Source organism: Hippoglossus stenolepis, chromosome 8, assembly GCF_022539355.2.
Source record: "Hippoglossus stenolepis isolate QCI-W04-F060 chromosome 8, HSTE1.2, whole genome shotgun sequence".
Classification (NCBI taxonomy): domain Eukaryota; kingdom Metazoa; phylum Chordata; class Actinopteri; order Pleuronectiformes; family Pleuronectidae; genus Hippoglossus; species Hippoglossus stenolepis.
In genome coordinates, this window is record NC_061490.1 from 2426710 (window position 1) to 2448751 (window position 22042).

Genomic DNA, 22042 nt, shown 5'->3' on the forward strand with positions numbered 1-22042 from the left:
GTGCAGCGGAAAAGCTGCTCAGATGAAGGGATGCGTTTCAGTTTGATGAGGCTGGAAAATGTCTAGCAATGACATAAAACGGGACTTGGTGATTGTGGCAGACAAAAGTGAGACTTCATGTGATTAGGTGTAAACTAAAGTCGGATTGCAAGAGATTGCTGCGACTTGGAAAGGCGAGCGAGAATTGGAACAAACAGTACTCTCCTGTGCTCGCTCAGTTTTTTTTTTTTTCCTTCCTCTTTTTTGCTGCTGAACTCTGGGCTCGCCCACGACTGTCATCAAATCTGTAATTCACAGTGCCAAGCGAGCAGAAACAGATCCAGCACTTCATGGCACAAGCACAAACAGCCTGGTCTCGCTTCAATGCTCACGTTGCTAACTCCTCTAACTATACAATGGGATGAAAAGGTATATCGACAGTTGTGAGCACATTGATATAAATTGTCACATTTTATTTTGTTAATAACACATCTGTCCACATACAGAAATGCATGTTCTTTACAATACGTACATATATACAACCTGGTGATATTAGACTTATTAGGCTCATGCATTAGGAGCTGTCAAAGTCCACTTGGTCCACAACTCATGAAACATTGTAAATGTATCACATGTGCTGTTTTTCTTCATCAGTAGTTTGAGTTTGAATTACCACAGTAATGAGACGCTCTTAGATTTTGTAAGATACTCTGCTAAGCAACCTTCTTGGAGCTGGTGCCAGGTCCTGGACTTTTTTCAGTCAACTTCCAAACTGCTTATTTCAACCTGCCCACTCTCCCCAAGGAGCGACAGCAGCTTCCTATACGCAGTCCTGTTACACAGAGAGATGGGGGAGTCATGTTAGTGGATACATTCAATACAGCACACCGCTATATAATGATTCTAATTCAGTACAGAGCGGTGGTTCACTGTCTAGACAAGTTATAAATAGTTTCAGGCGATGAATCCTGTCCACATGGCTTCCAGGATATATGATTCATGCAGTGGCTCACCTCAAGGCGATGTTCTTGCCCAGGCCTCTCTTGTGCTCAGTGTTTCTCAGACTGAGAGACAAGGTGGGAATGAGAGCTTGGACCACAGAGGGATCTAAAACAGCCACTGTCTCCAGGGTGCTGTACACCTGCCGGTCATAGACTCCCTCATTCTCCTCCACAAATGACCTGGCAGTATCGGGATGACACAAACAGTCAAGCCATGGAGGACAGAACAGGTTGGAATGTAAGATGGACAGTTTATATCAGTCTTTGTATGGCGTTTACTTAGTCTCAAAATTCACGCGAGTGCAAAACCCTACTCGCAAGGGAGCATTTCTGCCCTGCAAGCACACAGAACAGTGTCCTCGAGTGAAAGGCACACTCCTGAGTGAGCGTTTCTGCTCCACATGCTCAAGTGCAGTCCCGCAAACGAGGCTGAGATGAGCAGGAAGTCGCTCTTCCTTACAGTCCACACCGCCTGACGACTTTGAGAGGTGGGGACAGTAGCTGATGTTCCCCTCCTTTGATCGGTCACTTTGAACACTGCAGTCCCCAGCCTCTCTCTTATCTTCTAACCCCTTCTTGGTGGCAGAATCATTAAAAATATGTCGGGGGAAGTGTCGGAGTTTGAGAAAAAAAGAGGAACATTAAGCCAGCCACTTTTATAATGCCCTGAAGATAAGTAAATCGTCTGTAACATTCACTTTTTATGTCGACAGCAGTGGTTTATATGACTCCCAAAGTTAACAATTGCTAGAGAAAAATGAAGGGTAATGGGGTTAGAAGATCAGAGATGGGCTGGGGACGTCCCCGCCTCCAGAACCTTAACATTCAACTTGATGAGCGAGCGATTGTCGGGCGGCGTTGAGCAGTTGCAAGTGCAAATGGGCGAGTTTGCGCTGCTCTCAGGAACCACAGTTGTGCAAACCTTGAGACTAAATAAACACCTTGTTGTTGCTTCCTGTGAGCAACACATACAAGTATAGATATTTATTGCAGTCCAATATGTTCTCTGCATTATTGTCAGTTACCGTAAGACAGCGATGATCTGGTCACATGGTCCCTCGGTAGATGCTGCAGCACATCGCTCCACCACAAGCTGTAAAGCATCTGTGCTTATCTTCCTCACTGCACAGAAACAACACACACTGATGTCATTAAAAAGCCCTTCAGTGATCACTATTCACACTGAATGTTTTTTACTGTGTCATTTATGCCTTAAATTAGCACTTGTTAAATGTTTTAGGCATTGACATCAGTGTTTTCAACATTTCACTGGTAAACAAAATCACATTTAGTAAAAAATGATTTTTGAAGGTTTTCAAAATATTTGATCTTGGAAACTTGAGTCATCACCACATCACAGAAAACTTCAGGTTACTCCCTCCACCGAGGAGGTTATGTGTTCATCTGCATTTGCTAATTAGCATAATTACACAAAAAACTACTGAATGGATGACCACCAAACCTGGTGGAAGGATGTGGTATTGGTGAGGGAAGAACAATCTTGCGCAATGTTTTTCAACATTTTGTTTGATCGTCAGAGAATAATGTTTGAATGTTGATGAAAGATTCAGAAGCATTTAGGGGGTTTTACATTTTGGTGCGGATCCAAATGAGGGGACTGTTGGGCCTTGACGGAGGTATGAGCTCTACTGAGTGACGATGTAGTGTTTTCATTGCTGTCAGTTTGTTTAACTGTTGGCAGGGTGGTGTAAGAGCCAAGGAAGAACTCTTTTGGAGCAGATTGTGAGACGGGGGTTTTCAACATTTTTGTGACTGTCTCAAGAATTAATGGATTTATTTTTATGAAAAAATCAGGCATATGAAGAGTTTAATGTCCATGAACATGTGAAATTGTAAGCAGTTTTCAGAACATTTATGTATTTATGTGTCAAATGTATCTGATCTCAACATATGTATATATGCGGTTCAAAAAGTGTGTGTGTGAGAGAGACAGCCAAGGGGCAAGAGAGGATGGGGGGCTTCTCTAAATGCCAGATGATGTGGTGGTATCCCACTCATGAGTGGTCACTGGTGGCGTGTGCTGTATCCCTTTCATTTGTTTCTGCCACTGGGAAACAAGTAGTTATTCTGTGCTTTCAGATTGTTTGTGCGTGTATACACATCTCTTACCCTGCGGTTCGTTGACCAGCATCACACAGCGCAGCAGACAGGGGAGGGGCAACGTGAGGAGGGCGGGGTCTGTGTCTCTATTTCGTCTCAGAAGCTCTAACAGAAACATCAGGGCAGAGGCCAGACGAGGTGGAGGAGCGTAACCTTTGAACTGCAGGAAGCTCTCACTGTAGAACCAGAGACAATTTTCAGACAAGTTGTGAAGATGATTTGCATAGCTTAAAAATATATTTATATTAAAAAAAAACTAAAAACATTGTGACGGGCAAGAAACCACATCAACAAGAAAGTTAATGTAGGTGATGATAAGATAATCTTCGATTTCCATCACTCTTATACATGCATTGATTTGCTGGACAGGAGACGTATTAAATATACAATGTGGAAATTACAGGGAAATCACATTCCAGTTCTAGAGACCTACCAGAGCACCTCCAGGATGATCTTCCTCAGCACTGGCCCCCGGGAGATTGAATTGGCCTCGCAGGAACCCAGAAGCACCGGGTGGTTGGCAATGATGCCTATGGAAGGTGAGGCAGGAAGGAAATGATCCAGATATCTGCGGGTAACAGAACGGAGCTGCTGCTTCAGGTAGGCACCCTGCGACTGAGACACACTGGAGGCCACAGACAAACCCTGCAGGGGAATAAATTAAAAATGTCAGAATGGAAACCTCTGAGCATATTACAGACGGATGAGAGATGAAAGGGTTGGGATAAGAGTATCCGTTGTCTTTCATGACACCGGATGCCTTTAGGTGTGCTGTGTGTTTGTGTTTTGGTGTACAAAATTGTTTTCCCTGACCTGTAGATACAGTGGTAGGCTGTCCCTGAGAGCTTTATCCTGCTGTGTGAGGTTGTGGGGAAGCAGCAGCCCATCCACGATACGGAACAGCAGCTGCTGGGCTTTTGATGTGGCCAGCAGGGGGCTCCAATGCTTCACTATGCAGCCTGAATCACAAAGATCAGAGACAATCATGGTGAGATATTCACAACTGTAATAAGTCCCCCTGCCTGAGAAGTGGATTACACTGTAAAATCCAAGACACAAAGAACATCCAGAAAATGTGTGTATCTGAGGTGTGTGAGCGATACACTTACCAACAGCCCAGTAGGCCAGATGCAGTCCCTCTTGGTTCTTGCTGACCAGAGAAGGTTTAATGTGTTTCAGGATGTCTCCGATGAAGTCCAACGCTCTGGTCACCATGGCTGAACGCTCAGACAGAGTCTGCAGTCCGCTGTACACACAGCCCACAGCCTGACATCACGACAAAGCAGATAAGAAAAGACATTCAAAGAAACATTTGCATGTGTATTGTGGCTCCCAAAGAAGAGACCAGATGAGACAATGATATGCAAAGCAATACAACACATACAGTGCACATTTAATTTTACTTAGATATGCTGTGGACAGTGTGTCTTCTACAAAATAAGGAAAGTGCTACATCTCAGGGACATAAAGGTATTGCCTGTCAGTTATGGTGCAGCTGACAATGTCTCCCACAGCAAGACTATTTCTCGTCACTATAAATACACAAAGACAAAAGGACGACTTTCGACTTTCCCAGCTGACGACTGTCAGCTGGGAGCAAGAGTTACCTTGATAAACATCTCCAGGGCTGGAGTGGACTCCAGTCTGGTGGCTGTGGGCTGGAGGCCAGCTCTCTGCAGAAGACTGTCCACTTCAGGAAGCCTCAGCACGAGCCGGGTCAGTTCACACAACTGCTCCTCCACAGCGCGGCCTGGGAAAACGTGGGCACAAACACTCACGATGCAATAACAATGTATTTTATATGTCTTTTTAAATATTAGCAATAGGTTTGAGTTTTTCAGGATTTCCTGAGGTTCAGGATATTGCTTGATTAATTAATATCACCTACACTCCTGTTTATAGGGTTAGGGTTATCAAACTCATAAATGGAGAAGGGCCCAATTTAGCAGGAGCTTTGTCCCCTCTGCCAGAGCAGCACAAACTAAACAGTCTCAGAGAATATGACATGTATTTTAAGGAGGGTTTATGGTTTATGTTTCATGTGTTGTACTGCCCTACCTGTGGGTTGCCTGGGTTGAAATGTGTCTGCTTGTGTTAATCTGTGCTAAACTGGCTGTGAAAACAAATTTCCCCTGGGAGACAATAAAGTCTAAAATAAAATAAAAAATCTGAAAGTCCAAAGTCAATTACCCATAATCAAAAAACTTGGTTAAACATTATTCACTTGCATCCTCTGACATTTCCTGTCTTCCCTCAAAAAGTATAAAATACAACTCATGATATTAGGTTAATCAATGAATGGTGCTATATGTGTATAATCACATTATTGATGAAGATTTATCATACAGTCAGTACCATTACCTGTTCTGCTGTCAGACCCATCTGGGTTCTTGTGAAGGTGCTGCTGTAGAACACATCTGAACCAGGCCCTCACCGACAGGCTTTGTGCGGAACCCGGCACACCGGCACCAGAGTCACCGCTTAGTGACGACACCAGCTCACTGGAAAAGAGAGAGACGGAAATCATTGAGCATAAATGGTGTGAACTGATGATTAACATATAAAGAAATATCAAGCTTTCAGTAGGTGAGAGGAAAGTGCCTGATGAACAAGGAAAAACAAAGTGGACACAGGTGAAGGATGTGGGATAATGCCTCAACATGCTGAGGTTATTTTCTGAGTTCTGGCAGAATTTCACATTGTTCTATTAAGAAATACATGAACACTTGAATCCACATGTCTCTGAAACACATAAATTCCTCTTTCCATCAAATTTCTTCAGTCTTACACTTTTTAATGATGAGTCTAGAAGGAAACAAGGTGGTGAAAATTTCTATCTAAGGTGTTGTACCACTTAATTAAATTTTCACATAAATTTAATAAATCCCACATTGGTAACAGCTCAAACTGTAGGGAAGGACAAGATGTGCAAACAGCTTCCTTGTTCTGCCTTTATATTCAGACGCAGCACCTTAATATCACGTGGCCCTGTCTGAGGAGGACCTCTGAGGTTCAAATCGTCACAGTGTTTGGTACCATTGAGACAAATTTTGAAGATCCATTCCCTATTTTTAATCAGTTTGGAGGCATAGGTGCAATTTTTTCATTAAAATCTATTTTCACAACACCAAGGATGCTCACTGACTTATTTATTAATTGTATTCTTCCCAGAAGTTCTGTGCATTATGATGAAGCGTGATAGCTGACAGATACACGGTAGCACATCATATCATTTGAAGCTGTTTTCAGACACGAATTCTGTAAAATGTCTGTAAAATTGGGTCTGGGCCGAGTTTGCTTTTAACATATGGAACATTTAGGGAGGGGGTGGCACCTGGGTAGAACATGTAAGAGGCAAGACAGGATTTATAAATTCCACTGCATGAAGCACAGTATTGTAGCTCTCAAATCTCTCTTTGTCAGCGTCTTCAATGTGTATGGCACCTCTTTTTCATCCTGAGATATTTGTATTCTTCCAGTTTTGCGTGTGCTTCGTATTAGACACGGCATCAACACTCCCATTTGTTCACTGTGAATATTTAGGAATTTTTTCAGTTGGACATTTTCCTGACATTTTAAGGGGGCAGTCAGGAAAAGTTCTAGAAAATGTCCACAGGAACTGACTTGGTTATTTGCGCTCTCACATACAGCTACTCTGGAAAATATCAGGAAAACTTGAGGGCATTTCTGAAAGCAGCTGGACTTACCTGAGGTTTTTCCAGAGTGATGAGGTAAAAATTATTTGTGATTGAGGTAAGGTCAAAAGCGGCAAATACGAGAGGGTAACTGTACCTGTTTTGGAGCAGATGGGGAAGGTAGCGAGTCACCAGAAGTGGGTGAACCATGTCGTCCCAGCCAAAGCATTGCATGATGGACTGGACTGGGTTGGGCTGAAGATCTTGGGGGGCAGAGCTGGGCAAATCAAATGCAAGCAGGGTGAATCCTGTGGGAGATTAATTTTGTGTGAATTAATAGAAAGTCGATAGGTTCATGATGAAGGTGCAGTGTGCAAAGCATGTGTCCTGACTGTTTTCTGAAACTTTACATCCCAAAAATCATCTTATCCTCCTAACTACTAATGACCTTCTCTCTGACAAACTGCTTTTCAAATTCTATGTGCTCATGTAAAATGGTGCCAATGGTGCCAATCAGCCATAAAAAATGTACTCAAATTCTTGTCCAAAACTCTTTCTGCTCTCCTCCACCTGGTTCTCTCAGCCTTCTCTTCCCTCTTCTCAGTGTCTCTTTTACTCCCAGTGGGCGTCACTGACCTGCAGCAGCATCTGCCAGCTGTGCTGGAGGGGTCTGTGAGAGGCGTAGGCTGCGCAGGAAGGGGAAGAAGTGCAACCAGAGAGCTGATGCTACAGCTAGGTGGCGCTCTTTCACCACACTGGTGGTAGGGGGAGGCCAGGCGAGGGTGGGTGCTGGCTGGACACTGCGCTGATGGACCCGTCTGGAAGGAGACACGTAGAGACGCACACACACACACACACACACACACAAAGAAAGCAGATAAACAAATCTAACCCATGCAAAATCCAAACACAGTGCTCCCTCTTGTGTACAAGACTCACGCCCCCCCAACTCCACCCTCTATTCTCTCAAATCCTTTTGCTCTCCCGTTTCTCCCTTTCACCACTTCTTCATGTGTTTTCCCTCTCTTCTCTCCTGGGGGATTACTGGTGCGGCGGTGCGCTGCAGTGTGGAGCAAAGCTGGATGGAAGTAGAGGTGGGGAAGGAGAGGAGGATATTATAGCCATAGAGTGAAGCCTAATGCTGATCCCCTGTACACAGACTATACTTTGGCTCTTCTGGCTCATCCCTGGCCCTGGCCCCAGCCGCTACAGCAGCCCCACAGTGGCTGGCATTAGCCCAGATAAGCAGCTGAAGGAGCTGTAATCTCATTTAGACTGGAGATGATCCTCCTGTCCTCCTCAGTCGCCCAGATGGGGGTGTGGGGATGCAGGGTTTGCGGTGTGCTGGGAAAGGAGGAAAGGACAGAGGAACTAGCAAAAACCCCCCCCTTTCAATCCCATCCTCAACCACGCACTCTCTTCTCCTGCTGTGGTACATACACACACACCTTCACACGGTGCCTTCCCTTCCAGCAAGGTTGCATCTTATCCAGAGAGAGCTGAGACAATCGATTAGAGTCTGAATTCATTAGCCTCGTTACTACTGTGGAATGGGCCTTTCACACCCATCAACCCTTATTGTACAAGACATCGTCAGAGACCCCACTTAATCCTCCTCACTGCGGCTTCTTACAGCGTGTACACACAAACACAGACACACAACACCAACACACCAGCAGGGCTCCCGTTTAACCCTTCCCCCAACCGCATCGAACACGCAGACACACAGTGTCCTAATAATGACAGACAGACAGGGACGCAACAAAAACACACACACACAATTTGAACTTGAACTGCCCACGTTCTCGTTAAAATGATCCATGCGTCACTATGACAATGAGTAGGTGTAATTGTTGCTAAATTTCTCATAACAGACCAAACAGTAGGTACCCTAGTCTTTGATAATAAAGGCTCCACATCTGGTAAAGTGTCTTAATGCTCACCAAAGGAAAACACTAGACAGGGAGGCTTGTGAATTATCCAATCAAAGAGATGGGGATTAATTGTTTTTAGTGAAAACCGATCCAACAGGGTGTGCCAATGTCAGAGCCCCTCAGAAACCAGCACCACCCACACCCTCCCACAGCAGAGGGTCATGGGAAGGAATCAAACAGAGGAATTATGCCTGGCACTGGTCTCTCGCCTCCGCTCCATGGCAATGGCTATCAAGAATGATTGTTTGGACCCTCCACTGTCTCGGCCATAGCTAGAATAATTCTCTTAATGTGTGCAGATTCCACACAGCTCTTAATAAGACATAATGATGCTCAGGTTAAATTTGCCAGGCCACATAATTACCCATTAATTGTGTCACAGAAAAGGAATTAATCACAAAGACATACCGAGAATCACCAGGCCAAAGAATTATGTTTAATTTGGTGGGACGGATTGGAAAGAGAGAGCACGGTATTTTTCTTTATTTGGTTAAATGGGTCAGTGCGGTCCAGGCCATAACACAGAGCGCCTGTGGGAGTTCTCTTCTTCTCTCACTCTCCTTGGCCATTAATGTGCAAATGTGTGCCCTCCAACCCCAAGATCTGAGATGGGAAGTTTGGGAATTAGCAGAGCTATCCAGATACAGTGTTAATACCGCTTGTGTTAATGGAGAAATAAGAGAGGTGTACACTTGGGTAAGTGTTTCACTTTTGGTTTGTGGGCAGGTCTGTGGGTCTGTATGTGCAGGGAAGAGAGGGTAGAATGTATATGCTTGAGAAATAAAGCAATCATGTACCAACAAGAAACAGTGAGAGGGGCTTGGTAACACTAACTTTACAATGTCCTTAGTCTAGTGTGTTAGCACCATTTGTAAATAGTGCAAGATTTAAGCTGTGGTAGCAATATTACTGTCATTGCTTACTAACACTCCACATACATACATATATATAATGTATATCTAGGGGCATAAAAACAATGTAAGAAGTCAAGTGCAGAAAAGCCAGGAATATGTACTCCCAGTAGGCTGGGTATCAAAAATGATAACACTGGCTGTACAATGTGAAATGTGTTGCTCTTAGTGATGTGACACTCGATAACTCTCTCTAGAATTTTGGAGCATTTTAGTGATTTGTGCTCATTATTTTTCCCTGTACCTTTACTATTTTAGTTAACTGTCTCTGCTCTCATCAGTGTTGCATCCAGCAGCAGCACCAGAAAGCAGATTTCAGCAAAAAAAAACTTTAAAGCAAATCAGATTATTTTATGAACATGTAACATCTAACGGGGGGGGGCAGGTGGAACTTTGTCTTGCTGCCTATCCAAATCGAGCCCATGATTCACCCTGGTGTCCTGGAACACTACTGGTGTAGCAGTTCCCCTTTGTTCTTTAGTGTGTTTTCCTTATTGTAATATTTTTGTGTTACATTTCTGGATTTAGAGCATGTTTCCCTTAATGTTTGTCCTTAGTTTACACTGTACCACTTGCTATGATTATAGTTCATTGGAGAGCAACGGGTTATTGCAAAATCCAAGGCAAGCATGCAAGGTGACACTTAGCTTTTTAATATTAGACTCAGATGAGTCTACAGTGCACCAAAAGATCACACACCATTTCTCACTTCATAAACTTACAGTCTCACCTGACTTTTTTTCTACTGTCACCTCTTTTCCCATCTCTACCTCCACACATACACAGACACGGTGTCAGCTGCAGCTAACTGACCCTCTGCTGGGGTCGTTCATGTAACCAACACCTGTGTCCTACAGCTGAACCCGTCCTGACGCCCTGCTGACCATAGTTTCTCAATAGGCCCGCAGCATTATACCGCCGTCCTGAGGACCACAGGAGGGTCCATGCAGGGTCTCTTGGGCCTGTAACTCTACTCAGGGCTCCGGCAGCACCTGGTGAGGGTGACCTGGAGGCCAGTAGGCCTCCTGAGACAAGCAGGGGCCTCAACTCAACATAAGGTCTTTACGGACACTCATTTTTGCTGACAGCACAATCCACCTATTGTCAGTATGAGAAGCCACTCTGGACTGGGTTGATGAGTAGAAGAAATCGTTCTCCTCTGCTGTGGCCACTTATCAGATTCTTATGGAAGCTTAGCTCGGCCTCGGCCAGAAAACATTTGTCGGAATGTGTCTGCCATCTGTGAGGAAACGGCGTTTAGTGAGAGGAAAAATAATTGAGAAAATGAGGAAAGGTATGAGATACCTGGTAGCTGATGCATATTTATGCCAGCTGTCTCACCTGAGCTGGGCGAGGACAATCTGCAGAAAGCCCAAGGCAGAATTCAGCTCTGTCTGGCGGCAGGCGGGCAGCAACCAAGCAAACCCTTCGTTAAGCAGCTTCTCCTCTGATAGGCTGAGACTGGTGCTCGTCTCAAACACCTCGGACACGCCATCCAGATAGGAGCCAAGTGGCCCCCAGAGGGCAAGTCTGCGAGAGACCTCTGTGGTCTTATTGTAGAACTCTTTGGCTGTCTCATTAAAGGAGGAAGCTAGCCAACTAGCCTGGGCACCAACATCCAGACCCCTCTCCTTTAACACAGATCATATAATGTAGATTAAAAAACCTTCAAACGTTGCAGTTCAAAAACTAACATATATTTTCTGATTATCAAACCTACCTGGAACAACAAGAGCAGTGATAGCTGACCTCTCCAGACAAGGGTACGGTGTCCAGGGGGGCAGCTGGCTGGAAGGAAGCCGAGCAACTCACAGGCTCTGCTGGCCACGTCCTCCAGCTCTATCTGTCGGGCAACCACCAGAAACAACAAGAGGAAGTTCATGAGGCCGGCCTCTGACAACTCCTGCATTTTCTTCGAGGAGAACTTGGAGTAAATCCTGGAAATATAGAGAAGAATGGAGGGGAGAACAAACAAAGGTTTTAAAACAGGGTCAGCTAATTCTATTCCCCTGACCAACTAGTCAGAGGTGATTTGTTCTACTGAAACCCCTGACTTTAAATACTGACTCACAGAACTTTCTACCGCCACCATGCATTACCTGCCTCCATCACCCTCTCAGCTCCAGGGGAGAGGCTGGGCTGCCCAGCCAATATGTGTGTGTGCGTGTGCGTGTGCGTGTGTGTGTGTGTGTGTGTGTGTGTGTGTGTGTGTGTGTGTGTGTGTGTGTGTGTGTGTGTGTTTGGGAGAGAAAGGAAAAGCAAGAGATGGAGGAAGAATAGAGAACCACCCAGCACGCTGTTAGATCCTGCGGGCACTGTGGAGAAATGCCTTTAAAGATCATGTTAAATGTCAGAGACACTCAGACACACAGCAGTAGGCGCTTGGTCCCTCTCTCTACAGCCAAACCAATTTACTGCAACACCAGAGAGAGATCAATAAAACCACACACACACATTGAGCTTGCTCGCTGGCAGGAAAACACACAAGGCTGGAGCCACCCCTTTTCCATCCCACCTCCCAAACACAGAAACAGCCCACACAGGTGAGTATAGCTGCTGCTTGGGTCAAAACACAAACAGTGAGCATCCAGATACAAGCTCGGGGTAAGAAGTATGAATGATATAAAAGCTTGGAGCAAAACCAGGGAGGAATTGAGAAAGACCAGGTTAACACCAAAATCAGACAAGTTACACCCACAGAGGACTACAAAATGAGAAGATGGCCAAGCTTGCAGTCAGGGGTGAGTGTGAGGGGAGGGAGATTTAAATAGATGAATGGGTAATATGTAACAGGCATATAAGCAGCATACTGGGAGGCAGCAGAGGGGGGTTTCTGTGTTCCCCCAACCTGCATGTCTGTTTGTTTATTCCGGACAGCTTTCTTTTCCGGAGGCGAGCAGATGCTCCTAACTCCCTGCGTTGGAGATCAACATGCTCAAAGTCGATCCCATTAATGCGGTTGTCGCGGGTGTCCCACAGAGCCAGGCCAGGAGTGGGAACGGTGCCTGAAACATTGTAGTGATACAGTCAGCAAACCTCACGCCGTCAGGGGGGAGGCGGCGGCAGCGGTTATAGTTTTTGGTGAAGAGTGGAGGGGGGCTTTTTGGATCCGTCCCAGCCCATTCTGGCTTATGCCAGCCTGCTTTCCACCCCACCCAAGCTCCCCTCTCTATCCGTGTTGGAAACCAACACAGCTTCGTTAAGGCGAATTAACCGCCACGCTCGTTAGCTAATTAGCCCTCGTGTCTGCAGTGCTACTGAGAACATTCCAGACAGAGGGAAGTCATTAGGCGGATTTATCTATGGCTGCTGCTCTTTGGCGCCCAGCCGGCCTGGGATATAGGATGATCCAGCACTCGATTCTGATGTACATATCAACCTGTGATCTTTCCTCTCTCTTTTCCTTACTTTACACTCACTCTTAGTCCATCCAACACACTCTGAAACCATGTCACTACTCTAGGGAGCAGGTGCACAGTGTGTGTGCATCAGTAGGAGGCTCCTTGGCTCCGGTCTGTTATGAAGAGCAGGTGGTTGACTCCTGAGACACCTGCTCCACTGGGGGGCCTGAGTAAATATCAAAGACGTACTGGGAGACTGTGGTGCACCTGGCACCCACACAAACAAGACTGAGAAGCATGATAGTGTGCAAACACATGCTTCCCCACACACACACACACACACCACACCCACACACACTTTTCCTGGAGACTCACTAACCTTAACCATAGTTAATACTTGCCTAACCCTTACCCTAACCTACAACTTAATATTTAATAATTTATGTTATGAGGACTTGCTTTTGTCCCCATAATGTGACTGTGTAAACAGATTTAGGTCCCCACAAAATGAAGCACAACACACACACACACACTAGAAGATAAAGGGTAAAATTTATCCTAAGAAGTCTAGCATTGATTAGTAACCCTTTCTCACAGCAACCACTGCAGGTTGTCTCTTCAAAACCCTGTATGTGTATGGTGTTGAGTTGTCTGGCTGGTTATGAGACCTATTTTTCATGGTGGAAGCGAGTGCAGACAGGCAAGAACTACAAAGACTCCCAGACTTCTCTCCATCCTTACCTCCCTTTGATCTGTCTCTGTGGGACTCCGCCAGCCCTGTCCTGGGCAAGGCACAGGGCCAACACTCGAAGGAAGATGTGGAAGGAGTTGGCTGAGCGGTAGAGCTGGGTGTGTCCCGGAGAATGGAGGGGAGAGGGGGAGGAGCAGCTGCGGGCCTGCTCCAGCAGAGCCAGGGGCATCTTGCACAGAGTGCCCAGGCCAGACATCCCCAGCCAGGGCACAGTGAATGAGGCGCTCTGAAGTGGAGGTAAAGAATATAATATACAGGCCATGGTAATAACTTAAAGGAAAATCTGCTGCTCAATTGCATGGGCAGACTTTATAGTGACATAATTATTTAATATAATACAAAATAATTATTTAGTTTGTGAATGAAATAATGAATAAAAAATCCACAAACATGATGCAACTCATAATACAAATGTAAAAGATCAGAGTTGAGAAATAACCTGTGACTTCCTCATATAAAGTAAAACTATTACAACACAAAGCAGAACATTGAAGACAAAGAAAGTAAAGGATATACCATCATTACAAAATGTGGTGCCCATGTTCTATGTAGCTGATATGCTTAAAATTAAATAATATATCAAATTTGTACAACTTTATTCGCACTATTATTCCATCAAGTGCTCACTTTATGCTTATTATTGTTTATTTGTATTATCTGTTCTATTTCTACTTTTGCCTTTTTACAATTATTCATATTATAAAATATGAATAATTGCTATTTTACAATTATTCATATTATATATATTAATACACTATTATGTTAACTACGTATATACCCTTTGTTTTTATAGTCAGAGCGGCACAGAGACAATTGAACCATCTGTATGTTGTATATTCAATTTATATTCAATACTCACAGTAGCCATATGGAGATAACTACATTGCTGACAACTGATTTTTTTCTATTTGCTGTTTTTAATCTGGTTTGTATTTATTATTTATTCTGCCAATCATGGCTTCTTTTCACTGTGTTTACATAAGGGTGAGCAACAGCATCTCCATCACCAGGCGTCATAGGCATCACCCACTTTCGTAGTCTTGTTCTGTTCCTATGTTGTGTGTCATGTTAATATGTTCCATTTAACTATTTTTGAACTTTGGCCCGTGAGAAACAACATTTTGTTCAGCTGTATATTGTATATGAGGATGAACAGCATAAAAGTGGACTTGAACTTAATTCCGCAACAGGCATATCCTTACCAGATTCTTGCTGTAGTAGTCCCAAAGTGTGGAGACGGCACTGGTGCTTGGCTCCCACAGCAGACAGACACTGAGACAACAGTGGACATGCATCCTAACCTGCTCCTCTGCAAGACCTCCCTGTTGGTACAAGCACAAACACACACATGATGATTAATATAATAAAAAACTTCTAATGAAGTATAAAAAAGGAAAAAAAATCTGAAAAGGCAGTTTAACTGAAAGCAGTGCTGACCTTGGGATTACAAGTTAACTTGAGCAGTTCTTCCACAAAAGCCCAGTTATCACCCAGATGTTTCTGTGGGAGACAATCAAATTAGATATTTAAAAACAACAATAAACATCAATCAATAATGTTTTCTCTAAATCTCTGAATGAATAGTAATTGTGAGCTAAATGTATGAAAAGTAAGTGGTCATCTGTATACTTATGGATAAAGTCAAACAGCCCTGCTGTGTGAGTACCTGCTCTTTAAACTTTTTCCTAAAAATGTTGCTACCTTTTGTTATTAGTTATTAAAGTGTCTCTGACTGATTTTACACCTGAAGAAGGATCTCTGTCGAGTTGTGAAAAGACTTCAAAAATACAACTCTGAACCAGAGGAGAATTTATTCTATTTTGTCTCAAACAACCTGGAGCAACTAGATGAAGTAAACTACATAATTACATTATGGTTAAAACTGAATTTTAAGGGGGTTGTGGGTTGAAATCATTCAATAGTCTTCAGTGATAACCTTGTGATACACTCTTATATTAACCCCTAGGGTTTATGTAGTGTAACATCTGCAGATAAAAATATAGTTATACACGTCTTACCTCAGTCTGGATGGTCCCGTTCCGACTGTATTGGCCTAACATTGCTAAATGAGTGACCAGCCACCATGTGAATCCCAGAGGGTCTTTGCAGTGAGTGGGGAGGCCCCTGAACTGTTCTGTTGCAGGCTTCCCTGACACCAGAGGCCTCAGCAACAAGTTCATGTAGCTCCAAAAAGACTGGAAGGATAACAGGAAATACACGTTGGTTCATTTAGAATGGACAATTCAATACAATTCAAATTTATATTGTGACTTTGAACATGTATGTATTTCCATTACCTGTGTGTGCAACACTCTATTCCTGTATTCCAGCAGATGCATGAGTAGCACCCACAGTTCTTTGGTGCAGGAGCAAAGGTAGTGATGGCTGCACAGCGCCTCTGTAGGTCTTACCTAGAAATCAGCAGGATCCTTTTAAATGAATGTAACTTTGGCTGCTAGAGGTCTCTCGATCAAAACAATAGCAAAAGACCTAGTGTGATGACATTGTGAAGCAGGGTGGGATCATGGGAGTTGTTTTCTTCATCACTATTGCCAATGAAAATCTACCTGACGCGACTCAAAGCAAACGGCAATGAATAATCGTGATCCATTACAAGTGACTAATACAAACTGATGACTTGCTAAATGGCTAACTAGTTAGCAGCGTATTTTTCTTTCCTCATACGTAATTTGCCCCAGTAGTTATACCAGAGACAAGCAAAGCCACGGGTAAAGCAAATATGACGCAATTAAAAAGGTGACCAAAATAAAACGTCCCTTTATTTGAATACAATTTGGGATTTCTCTGGGTTTGAACATTGTTAGTCAACAAAATAATTCAATAAAATATATAACATAGGGTGTTCCATTTATTTTCTAGAATAAAATTCTATTTTGTCCCGCCACAGTTTCCTATTGAGCCAAAATTGTGTTACACTTCTCATAATAACATGAGAGATCTAATTTACTATTTGCTGTGTGCTCGCTCACACTATTGCGAAACCAAGTACTAGCGCTATGGTCCATAACATTTTTACTGTCCACAACGACAGTCAGACCTCATAGTTTCAGCTGCAGTTGTGGCATGCAATGCAGTTCTTTCTCTCACACGAGAGCTTATCTTTCCCTCTTTATTCTGTGGACCTGTCACTGGGAATCTGTTGCACATGAGTGAGTTTGTACGTGTGCAAATACACCTCCCTTATCTGCATAGATTTAATAATTATTTTGGAAACGCTGACATTGGTCTAGTTGTTTTTAGACATTTCAATGAAGAATTGTTACATATTATATCTTTAACACAGTAGGTTCCCAACAGCAGCTCCAAATATTTCTGGTATATTATGTTTTCTTTATCATCACTCATTAGTGACTATATACTGTAATAACATCAGTATCAGTTATACTTACAGCTACAAATAAGCCAGAAATACCACAGATAAATCTCAACAGTAGCCGCCCACCTTGTTGTATTTGCCCATGGCCAGACCAGTGAGGTCACACAGCAGACTGCACAGGTGTTCTTCAAACAGACTGGAATCAGTCAGGTTCTCTCCCGTCAGGTTCACAAACTGGTCGGCATACACCACCTGGCCTGAAGAAACAAACAGTTAAAACTGCAAAAAGCTTCCATGAGGATGACTAACTATTCTACACCTAAACCACATCTCACATTTCACTATCATTTAGAGATTGCTGTCTGAGTATTCTGATTGCAGGATGCAGGGACCTGACATATACCTTGCATCTTGTAACCAAGCATGTGAAGGATCTCCAAGATGGACCAGTGGATGTCGAGATGAAGGTGTAGCAAATGCCACGAGGGAGGAAAAATCTGTGAAGGAATGATGAGAATTAAGTTCAATGGAAATGGAAAAATAATCAGGGATGTGGTAATGAAAAACAAACTCAGGTCATATGAGCCATTCCTCAAAAGCAGTTACTATATTATTTCCCTTGCTCAGTAAAGCCTTTGCCATTTGCACTTTTGTTGTACCAGCACTTCTATGTCCTTTATAGTATAACCTGATGTAACACATGCTTTACATATACTTGCCTAATTAAATGCTTGGTAAGTGCAGGCACTAGAGTTAGATCTATGCAGGGTAATCTACTTTAGGTGTAATTTAGTTATACCTTTCCAGGGTTCTGTATAGTGAAGGCACTCTGAACATTGGCAGGCAGGTCTTTGAGACGTCCTATGAGGAGAGTGATGCCAAACAGCTCCTCCAAAAGAGCAGAGGGAAGCTGGGCTTCCAGTTCCTCGTAGGGGTGGGGTGGACATGCATCCATGGAGCCGATAGGTTCCAGATATCTGAGCAGATACAAACAGAGATGCACGTAAAAATAAAAAAGCAGCTGAACACAGGATATTATAACATGTATTTAGTGAAAAAATGTCAACAGCTCTGAAAATAAATACCAAGAGTTACCTGTGCACAAAGACCTTGACAAACTGGAGAAATGAAACACACTGTTGTCTGAGGTCTCCTGCTTCATAGTGGAGGTTGCCTGCTTGACCTAAAACACATGACAATGTTGCAGGCTTTAGTCATAACTCTTATGTAAAACAAAATGAATTAAGTATGTTAGATCCAGATAAGCACAGTATTAGTCAGTCAGTTGCCCAAATAAACATACAATACATACAAGGTGGAAAACACACACTTTTAAATACTGAATATTATTTGCTGATACAATTTCATTTCATACTTTATTTGAACCTGCTCTGATGGAATTTTGACCCTGACCTGCCAGTCCCCTAGTGGTGAGCCTAACACATGGTATGCCCCTTGGCTAGTCAGACTTCTTCTCTAAAAACTGTTGCACAGATCAACTGCCAATCAACTTAAAGTGGTTAAACCCACATTTCAGTCAACGTGATGTCTGATGGTAAGATTCACTTTCAGCACCTGATATTTTAAACCTGTATGCATTACTACAGACATTACCTGAGCCAATACACATGCATTCTCTAACATAACTTATGTCTCCTAACAGACACAAGACATATGTTAATGTTGGCCAACAATGACTAACTATGAACAGAATGTTCATATTATAACTTATGGCCTGATTATAGGCTGAGCCTGAAATCACATAAACTCTATATGCAAGCTTACCAAAGTCTTTTGAGCTGGACTGCACCAAGGTCTCCAACCTGTAAACATTTTGTCTGAAAGGGAGCAAAGAGCAAACAGGACGACTGAAATGAGCATGAATGAACCATAGTTAACATTTAAACACAAATTAGATCACTCAGCCATTGCTGCCTCCATAAAGGACCTGCTAATCAGGATGCTGAAAGGAACATAAATTCTCTTTCCAACTTTGTGATTTTAACTCTTATTTGTTACATCTTGGCTTACCTGAACAGACCAAAGAGAACCTTTGTAGATTCTACCAGTGCTGTCTCTGTTACCCAGGGGAAGCCAAAAATCTCCACCGTGTCTGTCTCATACTCTGCAGGGGCAGGGTCGAGATGCAACAGCAGCCTATAGAGAGGAGGCATTCACATCAGTTAACACTTCATTTACAGTATTTTCTTCTTTGCTGCCACCAAATAACAAAAGGTGCACAGCGGAATTTCATTTTAAGTATTGAAAACTGATGTGTGAATAGAAAAAACTAAAACAAAAAAAGCAACAGCAATGTGTGTTTCCAGCAAAACCATTCAGCTACTTAGGGCCCTGAGTCCTTAAGTTACTCAGATAAATGATTAACTAACAGATTTTGCGTTTGTGATTTTGATGAATTGACAGTGACTGTACCGCTTCAGTGAACCTCTGGCAGCAAATCCCTCTGTGGAGAGAGCTCCAGTGGGGTCGTCCTTTGTTTCCGAGCAGCAGAAGCATGGTGGCTGAGTGGGAGTCAGCTCACATAGGCTGTCTGCTGCAAAGGGGGACACTGGTGGGGTGAGGGATTGACTGAAGTCGTCCGCCATGTGGTCAGAGCAGATTCAACATCACCTATAATGACAATGAACACTGAGCTGAGATTGTACAAGATTGTTCCACAGAAAAAGAAGTGACTGTTGCTGACCATGTGCATCTCTTTATGGCCAGTTTACCATCTTCAGATGGCTACTTCCAACAGGATAATGCTCCATGTCACAAGATCTCAAACTGGTTTCATGAACATAGCAGTGAGTTCAGTGAACCTCAGTGACCCCCCCCAGACACCATCACTATCTGAATCCAACAGAACACAAGTGGAATGTATCTCCAACAGCAGATTGGCAGCATGAATGTGCATCTGATCATGCAGTTGTGTTCAAGCATTCAGCAGAATCTCGACGTTTTGTGGAATCACTGCCAACTGAGGATGATTTGAGAGCAAAGGGAGGAACTACCCAGTATTACTGTGGTGTTTTGTGTGTCTGGTGAGTTTATATTGAAAGAAAAAAATTTACCCATTGAATACCACAGTGTATATCACATAATACAAAATATATAACAACATAATACACAAAAATCACATGTCAGAAAAGTGAAATCAGAATGTTTAGGTCAAACCACTGTGATTACTCAGCTGACAGGTGTATGGGTCACTATATGTTTTCACATCTGGAGAGGTAGGTCTCCTTGCTCAAAACCTGCACATCAGTCAATATGGATAATTATCTGGTTAAACGTCACATTATTATTTCATATAAGTTTAAAGATTGATCTTGGCTACTGAATGAGGGTTGTGATTTTAAACGTATCTTCATGAGCAGAGAATGACAGACACTTGATAAACAGCAATATTTTACGGATCTGAGCTTGATATCATGTGTGTAATACCGTCACACGGTTTGGACTTTGTTTACATTGTACATATTTCTATAGCTCCTTATATATGTTTACTTACTTATTTCACTATTCACTTTTTGCTGCTGTAAATTTCCCCACAGGGAGACACATAACAGACTACTTTATCATAGATCAGTTATGTGTTACACCTCCTCACTGCACCTGTACGATACATAAACAATACATCGATATACGTTGAAAGTCATTTTGCGACAATTGTAGTTTTATATATGATATTGTTTGATTGCGCAGCCACACTCAAAACCAGTCTGCAACGCCGGCGATCTAAAACCACAACCTTAGATAATATAACTGAACTGGCAAGAACTAAGTGTAGCTTATCTACAGCTTGTAGGACTTGGCAGTAGTTACACAGCATCTCTTCACCTGTCGTGTTTGAGTATGTACATGATGGCTCAGTTATTACAACTCTTCAGTAATATCTGCTCGTCTGAAATGTCCTCCGCGTTAGTAAAGTCAAACTGTGGTACTTAAACTCAACACCGCATCGACTGCAGAAACACAAACGTTACTAACACATAGACGAACCTTGTCGTGGCCTCCTGTGAGCTGCGGCGTTATGTTCCCTGACTGTGGATATGAGCAGGAAGAAAGCACACAGCTGTCATGGCGCCATTGTTTGGATTTTTGCTCTCTCCCGCGCGTTCACGTCGCGCATGCGCAAACTTGCAGCGCGTCCTGTGAGTGGTGGGAAGTTTCGGAGTGGGCGTGGCCACGTTGTGCTGAGCCACTCAGAACAAGATGAGTCACTGCTGCGAACTTCCTCCGTCGCGTTGTGAGTCGCTGTGGTTTGGGTGTTAAATTTAGTTTTTCACTTCCTCTTAATCTCTCCAGAGGTTTGTATGAAAGTGTTTTATACTTAATTTGCTCCACACTGTTATCCCCCTCATGTTAACTAAAGTATGGACACCCATTAATCTTGTAAATCATTATAATGACAAGTCTAACTCAAAATAACGACATAGTATCGCAAAATACCAATTTAGTGTCTCAAAATACCAATTTCATATTTCAAACAACTACTTAGTATCTAAGTACCATCTCATAATTTCCCTTCGCTATCTCGAATTTCGCTATTTTGGTTTACTATCTCATGATCATGACATTATCTCATAATCATGACTTACAATCTCATATTTCGATTTTCTATCTCATAATTTATACTTTTTAATCTCATAATTTCGATTTGGCGTTCAACTTTTTCTCTTCCATTGGGTAAAAGTAATTTTATATACCAAAAACAACCTATATTTTGTCTATTTTGAGGCAATGTTTCAAAAAGTTTATTTACACCAAAAGGAAGAGACAGTAGAAACACTGGTGACGAGAACCGGTCAATATGTGCACATTCAGATTATTAAAACATATTTTATCACACACCTCTCAGGCTATAACACATCCACACTGAGCACCTGTCCCATGTCCCCGGTTCCAGTCACTTGTCCCCTCGGTGTCTCTGCAGGGTGTTTCCGCACAAACACAAAGTGAAGCAGCGGTTTAAGCAGAGTTTAATCGACGCTAACCCTGATTTCCATATGCAGATCTGTCTCTCCCA

At 43.0% G+C, this 22042-nt stretch overlaps 1 protein-coding gene across 1 annotated transcript; it reads right to left on the reverse strand.

Annotated features, from left to right (window-relative positions):
• Nucleotides 1-437: 437 nt before the first annotated feature.
• Nucleotides 438-21136, reverse strand: mms22l (MMS22-like, DNA repair protein). The gene is made up of 26 exons (XM_035164711.2): nt 21016-21136; nt 19444-19641; nt 19042-19167; nt 18796-18848; nt 18106-18193; nt 17810-17987; nt 17414-17507; nt 17137-17267; nt 15971-16084; nt 15692-15868; nt 15111-15173; nt 14876-14995; nt 13664-13899; nt 11302-11518; nt 10923-11212; nt 7373-7554; nt 6894-7044; nt 5463-5602; nt 4709-4851; nt 4211-4367; nt 3915-4060; nt 3535-3746; nt 3111-3277; nt 2006-2102; nt 993-1160; nt 438-811 (listed from the first exon to the last, which is right to left on the reverse strand). The coding sequence occupies exons 2-26, from the start codon at nt 19614-19616 to the stop codon at nt 736-738; spliced, it is 3699 nt and encodes a 1232-aa protein (XP_035020602.1). The 5' UTR covers nt 19617-19641; nt 21016-21136; the 3' UTR covers nt 438-735.
• Between the last annotated feature and the right edge of the window lie 906 nt (nt 21137-22042).

Excerpts from the sequence above, each read along its gene's own strand:
- mms22l (XM_035164711.2), bottom strand. The coding sequence starts at position 19,616 with ATGGCGGACGACTTCAGTCAATCCCTCACCCCACCAGTGTCCCCCTTT. Across the intron at positions 17,508-17,809 it reads CTATACAGAACCCTGGAAAG|ATTTTTCCTCCCTCGTGGCA; the intron begins GTATAACTAAAT and ends ATTCCTTCACAG. Across the intron at positions 15,174-15,691 it reads ACGGGACCATCCAGACTGAG|AAACATCTGGGTGATAACTG; the intron begins GTAAGACGTGTA and ends TGTCTCCCACAG.